The sequence below is a fragment of the Eumetopias jubatus genome, unplaced genomic scaffold (genome assembly GCF_037043125.1).
Source record: "Eumetopias jubatus isolate StellerSeaLion01/CBP00866 unplaced genomic scaffold, mEumJub1_p1.0 scaffold_12, whole genome shotgun sequence".
Taxonomy (NCBI): domain Eukaryota; kingdom Metazoa; phylum Chordata; class Mammalia; order Carnivora; family Otariidae; genus Eumetopias; species Eumetopias jubatus.
In genome coordinates this window covers 69,152,343-69,171,468 of record NW_028274818.1, presented here as the reverse complement: position 1 = coordinate 69,171,468, position 19,126 = coordinate 69,152,343, and the positions used below count along the sequence as shown (strand labels likewise).

The following is a 19,126-nucleotide window of genomic DNA, read 5'->3' as shown; positions in this document are numbered from 1 at the left end:
TTGTGTTCTTCCCCATTTTTTCTCATTACACATTCCTTGCTTGAGAAAACAGCTGGCCACAGATTCTGCCGGCTCTTTGGGTGGCCCCGTGGAGAAACCTGTGGTAGTTGGTCTGCTGCCTGAGGCTTCGGGGAAGAGATGGTAAGAACAGCCTGTGGGCGTGGGCAGTGAGGACCTTAGGGCCGCCTGCCAGCACCGTGCATTTGTGTGCCCCCGAGGGAGGTCTGAGCCATGGCCCGCCCCACACTTGGCCGGATGTGGGCGTCTTGGTCTCTCTGGCCACTTGGGAATTGCAGAGTAGGGCTGGAATGTAATGGGAAGAACTGGGCCAGGCCAGGGCAGGCCTCGACAGTGGGCACACATCCCCCTCTTGTCCACCTGCCAGGGGGGCTTTGCCCAAGTGGCCACTTCTCCGTGTCAGACACCGAGTGCTGTTGGCACTTAATACAGGAGCTGTGCACCAGGCTTTGGGTGCTGTCAGGCTGGCTTCTCGTTGGAGGGTTCCAGAAGCACCTGCTGGAAACAGCTCTGTGTGTGGTTCTGCGGTGCAGGGCATACGGGGCCACGTGCCTGCTGAGGAGCCACCAGCAACCTGTTCTCTGAGCAGGGGCTTCCCGGAAGATTGTCCACCCAGAGTTGGCAGCGTGTTCCTTGGACCCCTTTCCTTCCTCTATTCATGAGGTGGTTCTCAGTGCCCCCCAAGCACCCGACACTTGACCAGCTGTGCGGGGAGCAGTTAGGGAAACCTAAGACCAGAGCTGGTGACTGAATTCTGTCGGGGAAACTGCATCCAGCAGCAGACAAGTGTAGGTGCATCCTGTGGTCAGGTGCTCCAGACACGCACGACCACACAGCAGTGATTGCCTGGGGGGCTGGGGCTGGGGCTGGGCCGGGGCTCACCTCACCGAGAAGGTGGGGCTTGAATTGAGACCTGGAACAGGGAAGGAACCCAGGGCACCTGGAGGGAGTCCTAGAGGCCGAGAAGAGCAGAGTGGTCAGTACAGGTGGACCCAGACAGCCTGGGCTAGGAGAGAAGGTCCGAGAAAAGTGGGCAGGTCATGTGGGGCTCCTGGCATTTGGGGGCCCTCGCTGGGGCTGCCGAGGTGGGAACCGTGGGGGTCTGAGTGGGGAGGGCGGGCTGTCCGGGGGGGGCGGCTGGTGCTGCGCAGGTCTGTAGGGAGAGCAGACAGGATTTGCAGATGGTCAAGGTGGGATGTGGGAGAAACAAGGATTCAGGGACAGGGTGGCCGGATGTGGCCTGAGCAGTGTTTGGCCCTGAAAGAACCAAACTGCCGTCACCGAGGAGGTGGGGAGCAAGAGGTTTGCAGCTGAGGCTGGCTGGGACAGTTGCTTTGGTGCAGCTTGGCATCTGTAGGGAGGAGGGTGCCTTGTGCTTCTCCCTGATGGGACGTTTTGGGGGGCTTGGCAGCCCCTGCACACACCTTTCCCCTCCTGCCCACACCTTTCCCCTCCTGCCCACCTCTCTTTTGGAGACAGGCCCTGCCCTGCCTAGCTGCCCACCTGTGATGGGGCCTTCACGGGGTGTGCGAGGGGCCTGGCCCTCACCCTGTGCCGAGGAGGCCTTAGCCCTGCAACGTTGAGCCTCTGGAGCAGACACGGAAGAGGCTTCCCTTGAGTCCTGGCACTCTGGTCGGACTGCAGATTCCAGGGCGACCCAGAGATAGATTTGTGTGTGTTCTTCTCTTAAGCACCCTGAGATCTGGAAAGATGCTTTCTTGCCCGAGGGCTTCACAGGGTTTTGTGGTGTGTGTGGGTTCGCGATGGCACCTGACAGCAGCGGGGCCTGCTCTCTGCAGCCTGTGTACTTCGGGCGTGGTGCAGCTCCACATCAACAGCTGGCTGGAGGTGAGCTTCTGCCTGCCCCATAAGATCCACTACGCCGCTGCCAGCCTCATTCCACCCGAGGCCATCGAGCGGAGCCTGAAAGCCATCCGGTGAGTGCCAGCCTACATACTGCCTAGCTTCTGCCTGGGGAGAGTTGTCCTTTCTTCTTCTTGCTGCAGGAATCGGCAGGTAAGGCTCTACTGCTGATGGAAGTAAAAACGTGTATTTTGGGGTCTGGTTTTTGTCCAGAAATGACCAACCGCAAGTTTCCTCTGGGCCCTCTCGGCACCGCAAGGGCGATAGGCTCTGTGCTCGGGGGTCTTCGCCTCAGGCCTGGGCAGGGCTGTAGGGGCTGAGCTCCCTGGCAAGACACTGGACTGTGGGGGGAGTTCCATCCTCCCAGGGCTGCTCACCGGACCTCCTGCATTTGAATCAGAACTTGTGGGAACTCAGTTTCTTAATTTAACTGGTTTCCTGCAAGGAAAGAGCTAAGCTCAGTTTTTGCAACCCCCCCACCCCCATTAAAGTCTCCTGTTTCCTTAGATATTTTTATAACTGAAAAAAGAAATCTGGGCACATTACAGAAAATTTGGAGATGAAAGAAAGCAAGGCACTACCTAACCGTCTCTCCCTTGCCCAGTCTGTGCTCTGAGTCCGTGTCCTTCCTCCTGGACTTCCTTGCTGAAGTATAATTTTATGTAGTTCTATTCATAGCCTGTGGCGGGGATTTTGCTTTTCCATATTTGGGACTCTGCCTGGAAAATATTCATGTATTTTTTCGGTCAACAGATGTTCACTGGGCAGTCCCGGAGGTGGGAGATGGAGTTGGGTCGTCGGGCCTTCTTCAGTTTTGTTCCACTTTGTTTTTTCTGAGGGTTGTAGTGACCCCTGTGGCTTCTTAGAGGCCCCTGGACGCACTGCTCCTTCTGTGTAACCCTTGCAGTGGCCTCTTCCCTCGGGTTCGGTGTGTGTGCCCCAGCAGCGTGCCTGGTCAGGGGGCCTGGGCTCGTGTGTCCCGCTGACCCCTGACTCTGCTCTGCAGCCCGTACCACGCTCTACTGCTGCTCAGTGATGAGAAGTCCCTGCTGGGCGAGCTCCCGCTCGACTGCTCCCCGGCCCTGGTGCGCGTCATCAAGACCACATCCGCCGTCAAGAACCTGCAGCAGCTGGCCCAGGATGCAGACCTGGCCTTGCTGCAGGTATCAGCCTGGGGGCCTGGGGACACACCGCAGTGGGGGAGAATGGGAGGGCACCTCAAAGCAGGTGGTCCTTGGGTGGAGGTGGGAGGTCAGGGCCTCAGGAAAGCAGGCTGCCTGTGTGCCGTGTCCCCAGGACCTCTGTCCAGCTGAGCGCCACTGCATGGCCTTCCGTGGTGGGCTGGGTCGTTCCTGGGTTGGCTCCAAGTTCTGGAATGAGTCAGGCTTGGCTTTGGGGCTGGCTTTGTCAACTGGCTGTGGGGGACTGACGTTGTCCTCTGTCCAGGAGTCGTGAGGCATGAGGCCCTCCAGTTGCTGGGTGTCTGGCTGTGGAGAATGGGGTGCCAGGGCTGGGGGCTTGCAGGGTTGAAGCAGGGGCCCTCAGGGTGTCACCATGTGAGAAAGTACCACATCTCTACTTTGCCAGTGTGGGAGCTGAGGTCCCACCTGTGTGCAGAACCAGGGCCTAACCTGCTGGCCTTGACCACCCCCCTTTTGTGTGCATTCAGGCCTGTGTTCTGTAGGAGGTCCCATCCTCTTGCTGAGCCATGTGCTTGTGGGCTGCATGTTTTCTTTCTTAAGATTTATTTACGTATTTGAGAGAGAGTGCGCTTGTTCACATGAGAGCTGGGGGAGAGGCGGGGGGAGAGGGACAGAATCCCTTGCAGACCCCCTGCCGAGCAGGGAGCCCAACCCAGGGATTGGCCTCATGTGTTCTCATGACCCTGAGATCATGACCTGAGCCGAAAACAAGAGCCGGTTGCCCTCAGTCCTGGCTGTGATCTGGTTGGAGCCTGGGTGGGGGCCAGGGAGTGAGAAGAAGCTCAGGAAGAGGTTGAGGGTCCCAGGGCGGTTGTGCCTCCCAAGTGACAGCGGAGGGCAGGACCACGGTCTGGTCGTGGTGGGTACCGTGTGGCCACCAGGGGGCAGCAGGACCTGTCCCCGGAGCGGTGGCTCTGAGGAAGAGGAGCCCAGGCGTGAGGCGGGCTTGAGGCAGGCCTGCCCTGCCACCCCCCCCCACCCACCCAGGCACGCCTTTGGCGTTTGGTCCTTAGCTGTTGGGGGAGCCTAACTCTCAGGCCTGTGTTTCCCAAAGCAGCGGTTTCTGAGTCTGCCATCCAGAATGAGTCGTTCCCTTGTTTGTACCCCATGACCTTTGTCCATCCCCTGAGACCGTCTGTCGGATTCTGCCCTCATGCATTGTCATACGGGCTCCTGGACTGGAGGAGCTGAGCACCACATCCTGCTCCCCTTTGTAGCATCATCCGCAAGACAGAACCTTAAATGTGCTGGCTGTTTTGTACACACTGCAGAGCTTATGCTCTGTCCCATACGGGCTAAGCTTTCGAGTTTCTTGGTCTCTCTGGACAAAGACAAAGCTCTGGTGATGTCCCCTTCACTTCCCTGCCCTAGCCTTGCCATGGGGAGACCGTTTTTCCCTTCCGTAATCCTCCCTACTGAACGCTCCTCTAATCAGCGTTTCCTGCTGGTGTGGTTGGCCTTCCCGGCCCCTGCAGCTGCTGTTACCTGTGGCAGGTGGCCCCGTGGGGCCCAAGGACGGCAGAGCTGGCCGAGCCCGGTTGGAGCCCCAAGAACGGGTGGCTGCCCTAGGGAGAAAGTGTCAGCTTCGGGTGTGAGCGTCTTCAGATGATTTAAAGCGACTTATGTTCTCAGGGTGCCCGGCTGGCTCAGTCAGTGGAGCCTGCGACTCTTGATCTTGGGGTCGTGAGTTTGAGCCCCATGTTGGGCATAGAGATTGCTTAAGAAAAAGTAAAATCTTAAATAATTCGTGTTCCATCACAGGCAAAGTCAGTATTTTGGGCTTTTACTTCTAGCATAATTAGTATACGGTGTTATGTTGGTTTCAGGTGTGCAATACAGTGAGTCAGCAGTTCCGTATGTTAGTGCTTCATCCCCAAGATAAGTGCGCTCTTAACCCCTTTACCTGTTTCACCCGTCCTCCCATCCATCTCCCCTATTTTGGGCTTTTTTGTCGTGATAGAGTCAGTATGTTCAAATATTACACAAGTTACCGGCACAGAGAATCCCTGCAATCCTGTATCGCAGAGGTAACCACTGTAGATTCCTTCAGACTTTTTGTATGAATCAATTATTAACACATTATCTTTGAATCAGAAAATTAGGGTCACACTGCCCATTCCTTGTGATTGGCTCCCCACAGACCTTCACATCCTCTCTAGGTCCTGTGAATGCAACCTTATGTGGGACTTTGCAGATGTGATGAAGGACCTTGAGGTGGGCAGTGACCCTGGATTGTCTGGGTGGGCCCAGTGTCACCACAGGGCCCTTGTGAGAGATGGGCAGGGGGTATGACCGCGGAGGCAGAGATCGGAGGGATGTGGCCACGCGCCAGGGAACACTGCCGCTCGAGGAGATAGGGCAGCTTTTCCCCCAGAGTCTCCGGAGAGCATGTCCCTGCTGAGAGCTGGAGTCCAGCCTGAGCTATGGGTTCAGACCTCTGGTCTCCAGGATGGTGCTCTGGCTGCAGGGAGCGGTGGGAGGTGGATAGCACAGGTGAGGGCGATGGCAGCTGGAGGGAAGCAGACATATCCTTGCTTTGGAGTGTCAGTAAGACTTGGGATGAGAGAGAAGAGCGGCGGTGAAGGAGCTGAGGTTTCTGCCGTGTTGGCGCTGGTGGTCCTGTTTGCCGAGGTGAGGTGTCCCAGTGCTCATGAGACCTTTCCTGAGTGCCAGCCTGGACAGGGTCCTGTGGTCACGGTCCTCTGGGAAGTGACCATCCCAAACCACACCAGGGACCAGTGATAAGAAGGGTTATTGTGCGTGTGCTGTGCCAAACGCCCGGGCAGGGGGTCGGAGGGTCGGGCAGTATCCTCCCAGCTCCCACTGCCTGCAGGTTTTCCAGCTCGCGGCCCACCTGGTGTACTGGGGCAAGGCCATCATCATCTACCCGCTGTGTGAGAACAACGTCTACATGCTTTCTCCCAATGCCAGCGTGTGTCTGTGAGTATCTCTGGTCTCCGGAGCCCAGGATGGTGCTCCCCACTTGGGTTTGCTTGCTGGCCTCTGCTGTGTCCACGTTCTAATTCTGGCCTGTGCCACGTGGCCTGCCCCGGGCCTGTGCTCTTCCGGCATTCAGAGCCCCCATGCAGGGTCCGGCCAGTGGGCTCCGGATGGGGTGCCTGGGCTGGGGGGTGGGAGCCTTGATCTTGACTCGGGGGCTCAGAGGGGCCCTGGCCTGTGCCTCTGGCTCCTGCTGTCCATCGCGGGGAGGCACCTGGGTTCTGTCCTCAATGCACCCATCCTGGGCCACCTGCCATGCTGCGCCTCCCTGCTGTCTGCCCCGGGCTTGTGGCGAGGGCACAGACGTCAGGGATCAACGGTGAGGCCTGCTGAGCCCATGGGCATGCTCGCCTCACCTCTCCCAGGTACTCCCCACTGGCCGAACAGTTCTCCCATCAGTTTCCAGCTCACGACCTGCCCTCTGTCCTTGCGAAGTTCTCCTTGCCTGTCTCCTTGTCAGAATTCAGGAACCCCCTCGCCCCCCCTGTGCAGGAGGTAAGTTGCAGGAGTCCAGGGAGTCCGGGAACCACCCACCCAGTGTCCATTCCTTATCCCAAGGCCCACAGTGCTGCTGTACCCTTAGCCTGGGTTTTGGGGAGGAGGGGGCTTGGCTGTGTCGGTGGTACATGTCACGCCAGGGTGACCAATAGCTGGCTCCCCAGCCAGGCCACCTGCAGACACCTGGGCAGTCCCAAGTCCCACCCCCCACCCTCACCCCCCCGCCCCGGTGGAGCCCAGCCTGGCTGCCGTGAGTGGTTCTCGGGGTTAGAACCGAGTTAAGAGGCCCAGATGGCAGGAAAGTGGTAACCTTTCCTGGGGGGTTGCCGAGTCAGCTTTGTTTTCACTGAACTTGGGCCCTGGCCTCAGGCTCTCCCCCCTTCACGGTCTAGGTGGCCACAGGGTGTGTGGGTCTAAGTCCTGGGCCCACCGTTCCCCAGAATCTCCTCATCCAAGAGGATCTGGAGAGGACAGGCCTGGGACAGGCCCCAGTGGGCCTGGGTCCAGGCGAGGGACAGGTGGGGTTGCTGGGTGTGGCAAGGGCTCATCCAGGGAGGCATGAGCATGTGGAATGAACTGGTGAGCTCTGGGTCAGGTGCAGGCTGGATCCCAGAACGAGCCTCTTCTTCCCTCCCCTGTGCTGAAGGCCTGCAGCTCTGGAACTCTGGGCAGGGAGCGCAGAGCCAGGATGGGGCAGGTGTTGGGAGATGGGGCTGGGTGTTCTCAAGGCTTTGTCTTCAGAAGGAAAGTATTTTTTTTTTTAAATAAGTGTGAGATCTGTTAGGCAAAACCAGTCCTTAAAAGCAAACCCTTTCCCTTTGTCTCAAGTTGTGAATGAGGAGGAGATCCTGGTTCTTGAGTTCATTCAGATGCTGTGTGTGACAGAGTTCTAAAGGCTGTCTTTCATGGGGCCTTTGGTTTCCAGGAACTGTGCCAGGCCCTGCCAGCTGAATAAAAGCCACACTTTGCATCTGTGCCCCCACTTCCCCCAGCAGAAGCTTCCTAATGGTCCGGATGGCGGGTGGATTTTCCAGGCCATGCCTGGGGGCGCCTTGTGCTTGGTCAAGGGGCTCAGATGGAGCGGGGTGAGGCGCCTGCTTGTCACGTTTCCTGCTTCAGGGCCTGGCATGTGCTCTGGAGTGCTTATGAAGCGCCTTTGTTTTATTCCTTAATTCTAACTATCTTACAGTCCTTTTCAATTTTATTTGGTTTGACCAGGTCATGACCTGCCCCTGGTACGTGGTACATCCCTGTTTCCATGCCCGGCAGCCGTCCCTTCCCAGGGGGGACTCCCAAAGCCGAGCAGGCAGATGTGTGACCTTCCTGTTCACCCATGCTCGAGCTGGGCCTGCTCAGGGCTCCTCACTGGCCCTGCACAGGGGCCAGCCCCATGAGAGAAGGGTGGACTCCACACACCTCATCGGGGCTCATGGTCCTTGGGCAGGCTTCCAGGTTGAGCCAGACAGAGGACTTCTGCTCTCCAGACAGCTGCCTGCAGCTTCTTTGTGAACAGTGTCCAGGCCACGGTGCGGAGGTCCCCACAGGCCCAGCTCTGTGGTGGGGGTCCATGTACTCGGCCCTGCTTCTCAGCGGGGGGCACGAAAGGCCGGGCACGGGGGCGGCCCGAGTGTGTGGTGGGAGCGCTCCTGTGACCTTCCCTGGAGCAAGGAGTTGGGCTTGGCCAGCAGCTGAGGGGTCCTTTTCTGAGGTGGGAAGCCTTGTGCCCCGGGGTCAGGCCCCTGGAGCTCATGGACCCCTTGCCTCTGGGATGACTCGTGGGGATCGTGTCTTAGGTCATGGCTCCTTGGTCCTCCCTGGAGGGGAGCAAGGCAGTGGCGGGGGACCAGCCTTCCTCCGCTGCCCTGGGGGCTCATGCCGCCTGTCCTGCAGACCCAGCTCATTCAGATGGTGGTGTGGATGCTGCAGCACAGACTCCTTGTCCAGCTGCACACCTACGTGTGCCTGATGGCCTCGCCCAGTGAGGATGAGCCCCACCCTCGAGAGGACGATGTCCCCCTCACCACCAGGGTCAGCGGCCGCAGCCTCAGCACACCTAATGCGCTCAGCTTTGGTTCCCCAAGTAGGCGCCCCCTGCCCAGGGCATCCAGCTGGTGGGTGGGGGTGGCATTTGGGAGGCACTTGGGAGTGGCAGCTGGGATCCTGACATGGGCACTGCTGGGGCTGACTGACGTGCCCTCACAGGGCCGTGCGTGTGCACACACTCCCGCCCCGTATGTGGGCACCTGGGCCCTCACCCGGACAGCCCCCGTCCCCTGCTGAGCAGCTTGCCCCTTGAAGGAGGGCAGGAGACCCCTCTCCCTCGCCTCCTGCACCTCTGTGGCTCTGGGCTCCCAAGCAGCCTGGGATCAGAGCAGACGTCCCAGCCTTGCTGGGAGGATAGTTGAGCCCGCTGTTTCGGGGCCTGTGAGGAGACACTGGCTCACAGTCGCTTCTTAGAAGAGCTGCTGTGGCCACCGCATGCGCCCAAAGGACACAGCCCATTGCCAGGCCCCGGGTCCCCCAGGCTTCCCAGGCTCGGGGGAGACGAAGGGCTGGAAGGCTCCCTAGGCTGAGGCCTGACCTTGATCTTCAAGTTCAGTGCAAGGACCCGGCCTTGCTCAGGGCCCTCCCTTGTCCATCTTGGGACGGACGGGTGGGACGAGCAGGCCTGCCTTGGGGTGTGGAGGCTGCTACCAGAGGGTGCGGCAGCGGATTCCCGGTGGACACGGATGGCACGGTGGGTGCACCAGGGGCGTGTTTGGGGGGCCGGCTGCTCCCTGACGCGTGCCCACCCACAGCCAGCAGTGACGACATGACCCTCACTAGCCCCAGCATGGATAACTCCAGCGCGGAGCTCCTCCCCAGTGGGGACTCACCACTCAACAAGAGGATGACGGAGAACCTGCTGGCCAGCCTGTCCGAGCACGAGCGGGCTGCCATCCTCAGCGTGCCTGCAGCCCAGAACCCCGAGGACCTCCGCATGTTTGCCAGGTGGGGGCAGGCGGACCCGCAGCACTGGGCCAGTTCTAGGGTCAGATCAGCAAGTGGATGGGGACTTACCCAGCACAACCCAGCTGAAATCCACTGATGACCAACGGCAGTTGCTGGTTGCTGTGGCATCTCAAGCACTGAGGTGTCCCCAACTGGCGCCTGTGTGTGCCCACTGTGGCCGGCACCGTCTGTCATCAAGATGCCAGGCCTGGTGCCTCTGCCTGTGGGGGGTCCCTCCAAGACTGCCTGGGTGTCTCTTGGTACTCTTTTGGAAGCTGCGGCAGGTTCTTATCCTCACAGCTGGGAAAACTCTGAGCCCGGGCTGGGGGCGGTGGTGTCCAGGACCCCTACATCATTGGTGACACTTTGTCACACCCAGCTTTGACTTGGGGGGCTCTGCAGATGGAGGGTTTTTTGGGTGGGGTGAGGCTGACCGGCAGCAGGCCCCCAGTTAAGAACCGCATGCCAGGTGACTCTTGGAAGCAGCTGGGTCCCGGCCTCCTCTGTGCCAGCTCCAGCCACACATGGCCCCTAGAGCAGTGACCCCGTCTGGGCCCATAGCCACATGGCACTTGCTGCCACAGCAGCATGAAGAAGGGAAGCCCCCGGCAGACCTGTCCCCTGCATTTTCCTACCCATGCCAGCATGCCGAGGGCAGATGTGAGCCTCAGGCTCAGGTGGCTCCAGGGGGTGAACAGCCGTGTGTCCTCGTGGACCCACGTCAGGGCACCGTGTGGGTGGGCGGCGGGTCCGGGGAACTCACCTGCCCCTGTTGGGGGTGGAGGCCCCGGGATCCCTGCCAGCTCTGCCTAGGTCTGTGGGCAGCTCAGCACCGATCCCCACCGTGGCTGTTAGGACAGGGGCTGCCTGGGCTCACGCTGCCCTCTCCCCCACCCCAGGCTCCTGCACTACTTCCGTGGCCGCCACCACCTGGAGGAGATCATGTACAATGAGAACACACGGCGCTCCCAGCTGCTCATGCTCTTTGACAAGTTCCGCAGTGTGCTGGTCGTGACCACCCATGAGGACCCGGTCATCGCTGTCTTCCAGGCACTGCTCCCCTAGGCCAGGCCAAGGCCGAGGGGACAGGCAGGCCGCTGCCCTCCATGTTCTCGTTCTTAGCCGGCCTTTGAGACAGCCTCAGTGTCCGAGCTCCCAGCCGCAGAGAGTGTCCAGGACTTAGGCCTGTGTTCTCCCCACACACAGAATTGGGCCGTGTGTCTCTCAGACCCTCCTCCCAACCCTGGCCTCGTTCCCCGGCCCCCCTCCACGGCTGCCTTCCCCACAGCCACCCTGGGCAATACACAGAAACGTGTCTGAGGCCAAGAGCGGACGAGAGCCTGGCCCAGCCCCCACTACAGCCTTCGTGTTCGCCTCCAGGAGGCTCATGACTAGGCTGTCACCCACCCCCTCTTTGACATCTGCTGCACAAGGGCCTGAGCTGATCCACGTCTTGGGGGTGATTCTGCCCTGGTGCCCCCCACCCTCCCTCCCTCAGGCCTGAGGAACAGTGCGTCCAGCCTCCTGAACACCCAGGGCCTCCGAGTCCTGTCCTGGAGGGAGGACGGATGACAAGCACGTTGGCCACGAGGGCGGCTCTGGCGGAGATACAAGCAATACTGTTTTCTGGACATAGAACGTTTATTTGGTTCTTAATTAAAAAGCCTTGTCGGAGCAGACCCTTGCTCAGGTCCGTGCATTCTGCTCAGCTGCTCTGTCTACCACACTGACCCAGGGGCTGCCCCGGACATAGAAGCGCAGGGGCTTCTGGGCCCACTCTCCCGCATGGCCAATGCCCACTCGGGCTGCCGCCACCACAGCTGGCTCACCGGACCCCGGGGGGCTGCGCTCCAACCACACAGCTTTGTCCGTGGCCAGGTCCCGCTGGTCGAAGCTCTTGTCGATGGCCAGGGCCTGGCACAGCTTGGAGGGGCCGCTGCATAGCTCGCGGTCTTTGAGGGCTCGGCCCGCGGCGCCCCTGCGGAGGGTGCTACGAAGCTGCCGCATGGTTTCCAGGCCCTCCAGGGGCTCCAGCGCTCGCAGTAGGACACACGCCCCATCCCCTGTGGGACACAGACAGCCTAGAAAGCCAAGCCTCCGCAGGCTGTTGCCCTCCCTACCCGGGGCACATCCAGTGCTGCGGAGGTGCTGAGCACCCCTGCACTCAGTCTCCAAACGTCTGCTGTTTCCACCTTCTGCAAACTCGTACCTGCAAGGCGCTTGTGCCACCAGGTGGGCTGTGTCCACGAGGCCTGAATGCCTGACCACTAGCTAGGGAGAACCTATTTTTTAAGAAGCATGGTGGGTGTTGGTAGCTGGCCTCCTCCCTGGCTTCATCTGGTTTGGTGGCTGGCAGTAGCTGTAACGCTGGCAAAGGAAATCCCCGAGAGCCAGTCATCTGTGAGCACGGTCCCCCCACCAGGAAGCAGGAAGCCTCAGGCCTGGGCCAGATTCCGAGCCGGCCGCAGGGTACCCCATCTGCCTTACCTGCTCAGGTAAGCTGGAACCTTCCAAGCTGGAAGGTCAGCTCGGAACAGCTACCGGTGTGCTCACGCTGCTGGGGGAGCCCTGCCCAGTGACGCAGGGGGAGACTGGGGGGGGTGGGGGGGGAAATGCCGGCACACAGCCCCTCACTCCCCTGGGATCCCTTCTAGCTCTGGTCCTTTGCGTATCACGTTTGTTTTCAGTCATGTCTGCACCCAACACGGGGCTCAGACTCACAGCCCTGGAGATCGAGAGTCACACACTGCACCACCTGAGCCAGCCGGGCGCCGCGGTCCCAGCTACTTTGAGAGACCAGAGACTGCAGATGGACACCCTGGGCCCCGGGGCTCACGCAAGAAGATGCATCTGCCCCAATTTCCTCAGTCCTGCATGGCTGGAGACAGTGAGGACCCTGGCCACAAGAACTCGGACCCTCCAGCAAGGCTGCTCTCCTGACCAGGCCACCCCCTGCCTCCAGGGGGTCTGAGAGGCTCGGGTGGCCAGGCCAGTTTCCACCCTTGGGCCCTGGCCACAAGGGTCTCCCCACTGGCATCTGGGAGCCCCGAGGGGATGCAGCAGCCAGGCCTTCTCAAGTAGCCAGCAGCTGACCAGATGCCCCTTAACCAGCCCGTTCTCCAAGGACCTCAAGATACACTCGGGGTACACAAAGCCTTGGAAGTTCCTGTGCCTCTGTGATTCCCGGGCTCCCCGGGGGTGCCGCACATGTCCCTCACTGTCCTGCGGAGCCCCTGCACCTGGGATGAAGGAGCGGCCTCCTCCTCCATCCCCACACCCCTACCCTGGAATGCATCTGAGTCCCTCATCCTGACAAAAACACGACACCCTAACCTCTTCCTGCCAGGTCTCCCCGTCCTCACCCACCAGTCCTCCGTCTACACCACCTGCCCTCCTGGTTGGTTCTGTGCCACCCCCACCCTGAGGGCAGGCAGACGACGACCATGTCCTTGGCCTCCCCTCCCCTTCACTCTGCCCGGATGACCCTTGGCCTTGACTGTACCTGTGTGGTTTCCTGTTCCCGCACTGACCTGGATGGTCACGTGGCCATAAAGTAGTGCACCACCCCCAGTGTCTGCTCCGTCCACTGTACCTCCCCCCACAACCCCAAAATCCTGGGCTTCTCCCCCTTCCTTGTTGACCACAGCCCTGGGCATCGCTAGACTCTTGAGTTCAGTCCCACTTCACAAGAGGGGGTTGGTTCTCTTGCCAAAGTAAAGCCGGACAACCAAAGTAAGCTCCCCAGAATGACAAGAGGACCCTACCATCCTCTGATGTCCAGTCGCTCAGCTTCACTCAACACCTCCTTTGTGCTGGGCACAGGACCAATCGTGGGTCCCCTGCAGGCCCTTTAACCCCTGCGGCTCTGTCAATGGACATGTCCAGCTGTCTCCTTGGTGCAAGCACAACTCCCAGGTCATTGGAATCATTCAACAAATGTGTGTGACACACAACATACCAGACCCCAAGCTTCTTACTGGTCTCCTTGAGCATCTGCTCTTCTTGGGATGGGCAGTGGGGAGACTGAACAGACACACACGGGCTGGAACTGGCTGGCCAGAATGGGCCAGGCACACCTACTGGTCAGCAGTGCCTCAGGCAGGACAGTGCTGTGGGCTCTTCCTTCTGAGCCCAGACCTTCCGGAAAACAGCCACCCGCTCACAGTGCCCCAGAGCAGGTCTCACGGGGTGAGCAGATTCTCCTGGGAGCTCTAAACCAACATCTCTCCACTCGGCACTGCTGACATTTGGGGCCAGATGATTCTGTGTGGTGGGGGCCATTCAGCAGCATGCCTGGCCTCCCCCCGCTAGACACCAGTAGCACGTCCCCAGCTGGGATGACCACACATCTCTGGACGTTGCCTAATGGTACCCCACCCAGGTGGCAAAATCATCCCCAGTTGAGAATGACTAATTCAGACCCCATAACTGACCCCCTGGCGAGGCTCGGGCTTGAGCCCAACTCAACCCAAACTGATCCTACCCTCGTTTCCCCACAACCAGCCCCTCCCAGGTCCACCCTGGGGTCATAGGAGACACCACCTTTGATCCCTGTGACCATTGGTGTCCTTGCGGAACCTGTCAGCCCTGTGTTCAGGTCAACCCATGACCTCTATCCAGGGGGGGCCCCGGCACCTACAACCACCCTGGCAGTGTAGCCAGCGTTCCTGAGAACCTAACCTAGCTCAGCAGTGACACCTCCCCGGCCTGGTCCTCCCAGGGATCTCCCAGCCGCCAAATGAGGGGACTGTGCCCAAGGCCTCCTGTTGCCCCAGCACCCCAGCACTGCTCACCTCGGCTGGAGACGTTCATGCAGAAGTACATGCCATAGATGATGTACACGTACAGCGTCCCTGGCTTCATGAACATGCCACGGTTGCGGGGGGTCAGCCGGCCACCCCTAGAGTGGGCAGCTTCATCCTCTGGCCCCACGTATGCCTCCGTCTCCACAATGCGGCCGCGGAGCTCTGTGCCGTCCTCAAGTCGTCGAACCAGGACCTGTGGGCAGTCCGTCCGCTCAGCAGGGAGGGGCCGGGGTACACTCAACTGTGACAGCCCACAGCCTGGGCGTCATCTCCCCAGTTCAGGGTGCACCAGGGCGCCCAGGCCCAGCCAGGCCTCCCACTGTCCCCTCTGTGCTGCTCACCCACGCCGGGAACACAGGCCCTGCTAAGTATTCTGTCCACGGATGGTAGCTGTCTCAAGCTCCGGCCAGGGCCAGGCTGGAAAGCCAGCACTCGTCAAGTCACACACTTCAAGTCTTCTTGGAGGGGCCCCCCATCTCCCTGCCTCTTCCTCCCCAAGTCCCCTTGGACTTAAATGCTGAGCCTGGGGCAGGGCAGCATGGAGGGCACAGGGCGCCGGTGCTGTCCCCACACAGCTGCCCGTGACGCCTTCCACCTGGACTGACCACAAAGGACCGTCCTCGGCTCCCACGCACCTGGCTCTGAAAGGCCCGGGCAGCAGGACCAGCTGCCCTGCAGTGCCCCCGGCCTGGACCACGGCCCCGGGTGTGAGCCAGCGCCACCAGGAGCAGTCCGCCAGGGAGAGGAGCCGGCTGCAGGTGGCCCAGACAGCACCCCGCCAGCTGAGGACAGGGCAGGGGCTCTCAGGTCAGCAAGGCACCTGGGAGAGCAGTCCAGGCCACAGGGGACCAGGGCAGGCCTGCGGAGTGCTGATTGTGCCAGGGAACTGCGTCTTCCTCAGCCCGAAGCCTTTCTGCCTACTCCTTGGCCACGTGACAGTACCTGTCCCAGAAATGCCCGCGCCAGGGGGACAGCGGGCTGGTCGAAAAACTCAGATCCCAGCTGTGCAGAGTGGCTTTTTGGGCTTGAGAAGTAGATGCTGCGCTGGGGGCTCAGGGTTGCAGGTGGCCGCAAGCAGGGCTCCAGAGGGGAAAGCGTCTGGGCTCTGTCTGGTGGACTCAGATGCTGTTCTGCCTCCAACAGCCGCTGCTTCTTTTGCCCCATTCTGCGGGAAAGCTGTAATGCGAACAGACAAAATAAATCTGAATAGGTTTTGTGGTGAAGTCAGAGCTGAGGGACCGTATTCGACTGCCGGCCTCACCTGTCAAACGGAGGCATCCCCTTGGGGGGTTGTAACAAGGGTGCCAACGGAAATGCGATACCTGATGTACTCGGCCCCGTGCTGGGCCCCCGGAGGCTCGGGGAGGGCCTGTGCGGGGGGACAGGCTGTTGGTAGCAGCAAGAGAGTAGCCACTCTGATCCACACACTGTCCACATGCAGAAGATGCACAGGCTGATGATGGTAAAGGGCTGAGGGGACAGTGGGGGCCCCCAGCCTAGGGCAGGAGGGCTGGTATCCTGATTCCCACTCATGACGTGGACCCCAAACAAACTTCTCATCTTGTTTCTGGAGCCCAGCCCTTTGCACTGACCCTAACCGGGAGTTGATTTTTTATATTTAAGTAATCTCTACACTCGGACATGGGGCTCAAACTCATGACCCCAAGATCGAGTTGCATGCTCTTCCGACCGAGCCGGCCAGGTGCCCCCCCTAACCAGGAATTTAAAAGCACAGCCATGGGCGCCTGGGTGGCTCAGTTGGTTAAAGCGACTGCCTTCCGCTCAGGTCATGATCCTGGAGTCCCGGGATCGAGTCCCGCATCGGGCTCCCTGCCCAGCAGGGGGTCTGCTTCTCCCTCTGACCTTCTTCCCTCTCATGCTACCATTCTCTCTCTCTCTCAATAAATAAATAAAAATCTTTACAAAAAATAATTAAAAAAAAATAAAAGCACAGCCATGACCCTGATGGGGTTTGGCCAAGGAACGTTTGTGGTTTGTGGGTCATTGCGTCCTCCACACTCCCTCCCACCCGGCTGATGTGTTGGTAGGGCTCCCCTCCTCAGAATGGCCAGGAAGGCCTGACACACACAGGTCGGGGAGCACCAGGCTGTCTTCTTTGCTCCAACCCAAGTACTCAGGGCATGACCCCTGGTGAGTCCCCAACTGTCCTCTCATGACCCAGGATGTCATAATGATAAGGAGCAAGTGGGGCAAAGGTGAGTTCTCCCAAGGGACAAGACCTAACCTCCCACCTGCTGCCACGCAGCCCGAGAAACCTGACCACACACACTCAGCTGTTCTGGGACCAGCTGCTACAAGAAGTGGGAGAAGATGAAGAGCAGGTGAGCACTGGGGCCTGGAAACACCCTCTGCAAGGGCTGGTTTTCAGTAGTACCCACATCTCCTTGGCATGTGACAGACCCATTATTTTTAACATAAGTGCTGACGTTCCAGATCGAAAGGAGACTGCCAGTCTACTGAGAGTGGACGCTGACGTGACCGTCTCTGCAGCCCAGCCCATCTGCCAGTACCCGCCATGGGCTCAGACGCTGGGACGCTGCCACCTGGAGTTTGGCCCCCTGCCTGCCTCATGGCACTCGGGTCATGCTGGGTCAGCCCTGGCCCACCCTGGGTGGTGAGGGACTCACAAAACTGCGCAGGCACTGAGGCTCAGAGAGGCCTCAGTTTCCCTATTACAGACCTAGAATCTGAACCTCACAGGCCTTCGTGGCGGTCTGGCCGCACGACTAAGTAGCAGGGTGACCCTGCTATCACACTCAAGAGTGAGCACTGCGTCAGACTGTGTACCTGGGCACCTCACATGCATCCCTGGCCCTGGTTAGAAATGAGGGTTCCCTAAAGAAAGGGCCCCAGAAAATGACCTCAAGTGTCTGTGCCTCTCTGTTCCCTCATCTGTAGAAAGGGGGCGAGTATCTGTGGCACAAGGTGGTTAGGAGGATAAAATGAGAGAAGTCCCGCCGGCACGTGGCTGGCATACAGCAAGCACTCCATGAACGTTAGCAAGAAACACCCTCCTCCCAGGATGTGTCCAGGCAAAACCTGGGGACTAGGCTCTCTGGCAGAGAGGCCAGGCTCTCCAGCCGGTGGAGGGCAGGAAAGAGCCTGGCCTACATGTGGGTGTCCAGTGGACCCATCAGCCCTCCACCAAAACCCGGGAAAACAAGGGTTAGTAACTACAGAGAGAACACTGATCCGGCTGTGACTGGCGCTGAAGTGAGGAGCGTGAGAAACTGGCCCCTTGGGCCAACCCAGGTCACTTCTGTCGCAGCCTGGCCCCCGGGGAGGACATGTCCGAGCTGGGCCTCAGTGCAGCGCATTCAACCAGGAAACCGGGGTCTGGGGCTTCTCCCAGACGTCGCCGGCAACCTCGGGTTGGGCCTCGACTTTTCTAATAGCAAAGGGAGCAGCCGAGCCGGGGCCGCCACGCCGGTGGGCGCCCGTCTGCGGACTGCAGCCCCCGTCAGGGGCCGGCGCGCACGTTACTGGTTTTCCCCGGGTGCTCGCTCAGCGCTGGTGCCACTGCGGGGGAGGTTGCCGCCCCGGAGCCCGTTCGTTCCTCGGCCGCAGCGCGGGGCAGCCGTGCGCGCAGCCACAAGCACGCGCACCGGGCGCGCACTCACCTGGGCCGCGCCGCGCGCGGGCATCCCGCGGCTCGGGCCGGGCTCGGGGCGCGGGGACCCGCAGTGCCGGGAGCCCCCCGCCCGCCCAGAAGCGACCCCGGAAGTGCCGCCGGCGCCTGCGCGGAGGAGGACGGAAGCTCGGGGAGCGGCGGCGACCGCGCGGCACCGATCCGCCCCCGGAGGAGGGGCCGGACGGTGGGGTGGGGGGCTCCTCCCATCCTGGACAAAGGCCCGGGGGCTGCCGGGACACTTGTGGCGTGAGGCGGGGGGGGAGGGCGGGAGGCGGCTGGGGTGGGGGCGAGAACCCCCGCAGCTGGTGCTCCCCCCAGTGACCTGCGTCCCGCCCCCACGTGCACGGTGGTCCCTGCACGGCCGCCAGCCAGTGGTCGGACCCCCAAGAGGACTGGTCCGTCACGAGTCTTGCTTAGGTCCTCGAGGGGCCCCGGTTGGGGGTTGGGGGGGTGGCCCGCAGACGGTTCGGTGGGATGACAATGGAGTGAGCGTGGGGGAGGTGGCGGCGGAGCCCCGGTCCTCGGGACACGCCTTCCTGGACTGCGGAGGGGTTTTACTTGCTCCCGACCTCCGGGAGGCACTTGCGGGGAGAGGACATGGGGAGTGGGCCAGGAAGACTGTCCAGGAAGCGGATGCCAGGCCTATCCGGAAGCCCCTGCCCTCTGCCCGGGTCATCATCACGGGCGGGTCCGGGGATTCTGTCCGCCGTGGAGCCCCCACCCCTTCTGCCACCCAGAGATGCCCAGAGGAGCCCGCCCACGTCCTCGGCGGGCTTGCTGGACCGTGGCCAGCCTCCTCAAAAGAGGCTTGAGGCCGGGGCTAGGGCTGTGGGGACCCATGAACGCCCGGCTTGCAGTTCGTAGGGGAGCGGCTGGGGGCGGTATGGGGACCGTCCCGCCCTCCCACCTCTGATGCTGCCCACCCTGCCTGTAATCTCTTAAATCGGATTGGAGTCCCCAAGGGCCGGGGGGGGGGGGGGGCGAAGAGAGTTTGGGGAGGGCAGTGCCTGGTCCAGAGGAAGGAAGGGCCATGGGTGGGGGGGGAGGTGTTCAAGCACAGGGCTGTTGTCTGGGGACAATTGTGGGGCTGGGATGGG

The 19,126-nt window shown here is 60.8% G+C and overlaps 2 protein-coding genes across 7 annotated transcripts in view; one reads left to right on the top strand and one right to left on the bottom strand.

The window, feature by feature from the left end:
- Positions 1-11,269, top strand: part of NPRL3 (NPR3 like, GATOR1 complex subunit) — a 37,651-nt gene extending 26,382 nt beyond the window's left edge. For 4 of the 6 annotated variants that reach the window (XM_028111509.2, XM_028111508.2, XM_088017244.1 and 1 more), the window contains 7 exons: positions 1,818-1,955; positions 2,888-3,044; positions 5,917-6,023; positions 6,449-6,578; positions 8,472-8,661; positions 9,380-9,572; positions 10,472-11,269. In XM_028111509.2, the coding sequence (XP_027967310.1) occupies positions 1,818-1,955; positions 2,888-3,044; positions 5,917-6,023; positions 6,449-6,578; positions 8,472-8,661; positions 9,380-9,572; positions 10,472-10,637 (1,081 nt within the window). In that variant the 3' untranslated portion in view covers positions 10,638-11,269. Of the gene's footprint in view, positions 1-1,817; positions 1,956-2,887; positions 3,045-5,916; positions 6,024-6,448; positions 6,579-8,471; positions 8,662-8,783; positions 9,319-9,379; positions 9,573-10,471 lie in introns of those variants that run through there. The other 2 variants (XM_028111512.2, XM_028111510.2) reach the window with 2 other exon arrangements.
- MPG (N-methylpurine DNA glycosylase) lies at positions 11,195-18,128 on the bottom strand. Its single transcript, XM_028111514.2, has 4 exons — positions 18,019-18,128; positions 15,320-15,553; positions 14,366-14,570; positions 11,195-11,635 (listed from the first exon to the last, which is right to left on the bottom strand). Exons 1-4 carry the CDS (start codon positions 18,040-18,042, stop codon positions 11,259-11,261), a joined length of 840 nt encoding a protein of 279 aa, XP_027967315.1. The 5' UTR covers positions 18,043-18,128; the 3' UTR covers positions 11,195-11,258.
- Between the last annotated feature and the right edge of the window lie 998 nt (positions 18,129-19,126).

Coding starts and splice junctions, on each gene's coding strand:
- MPG (XM_028111514.2), bottom strand. CDS start 18,042: ATGCCCGCGCGCGGCGCGGCCCAG. Junction 15,554..18,018: donor CCGCGCGCGGCGCGGCCCAG/GTGAGTGCGCGC, acceptor TTCGCATTACAG/CTTTCCCGCAGAATGGGGCA. Junction 11,636..14,365: donor CATGAACGTCTCCAGCCGAG/GTGAGCAGTGCT, acceptor TGTGTCCCACAG/GGGATGGGGCGTGTGTCCTA.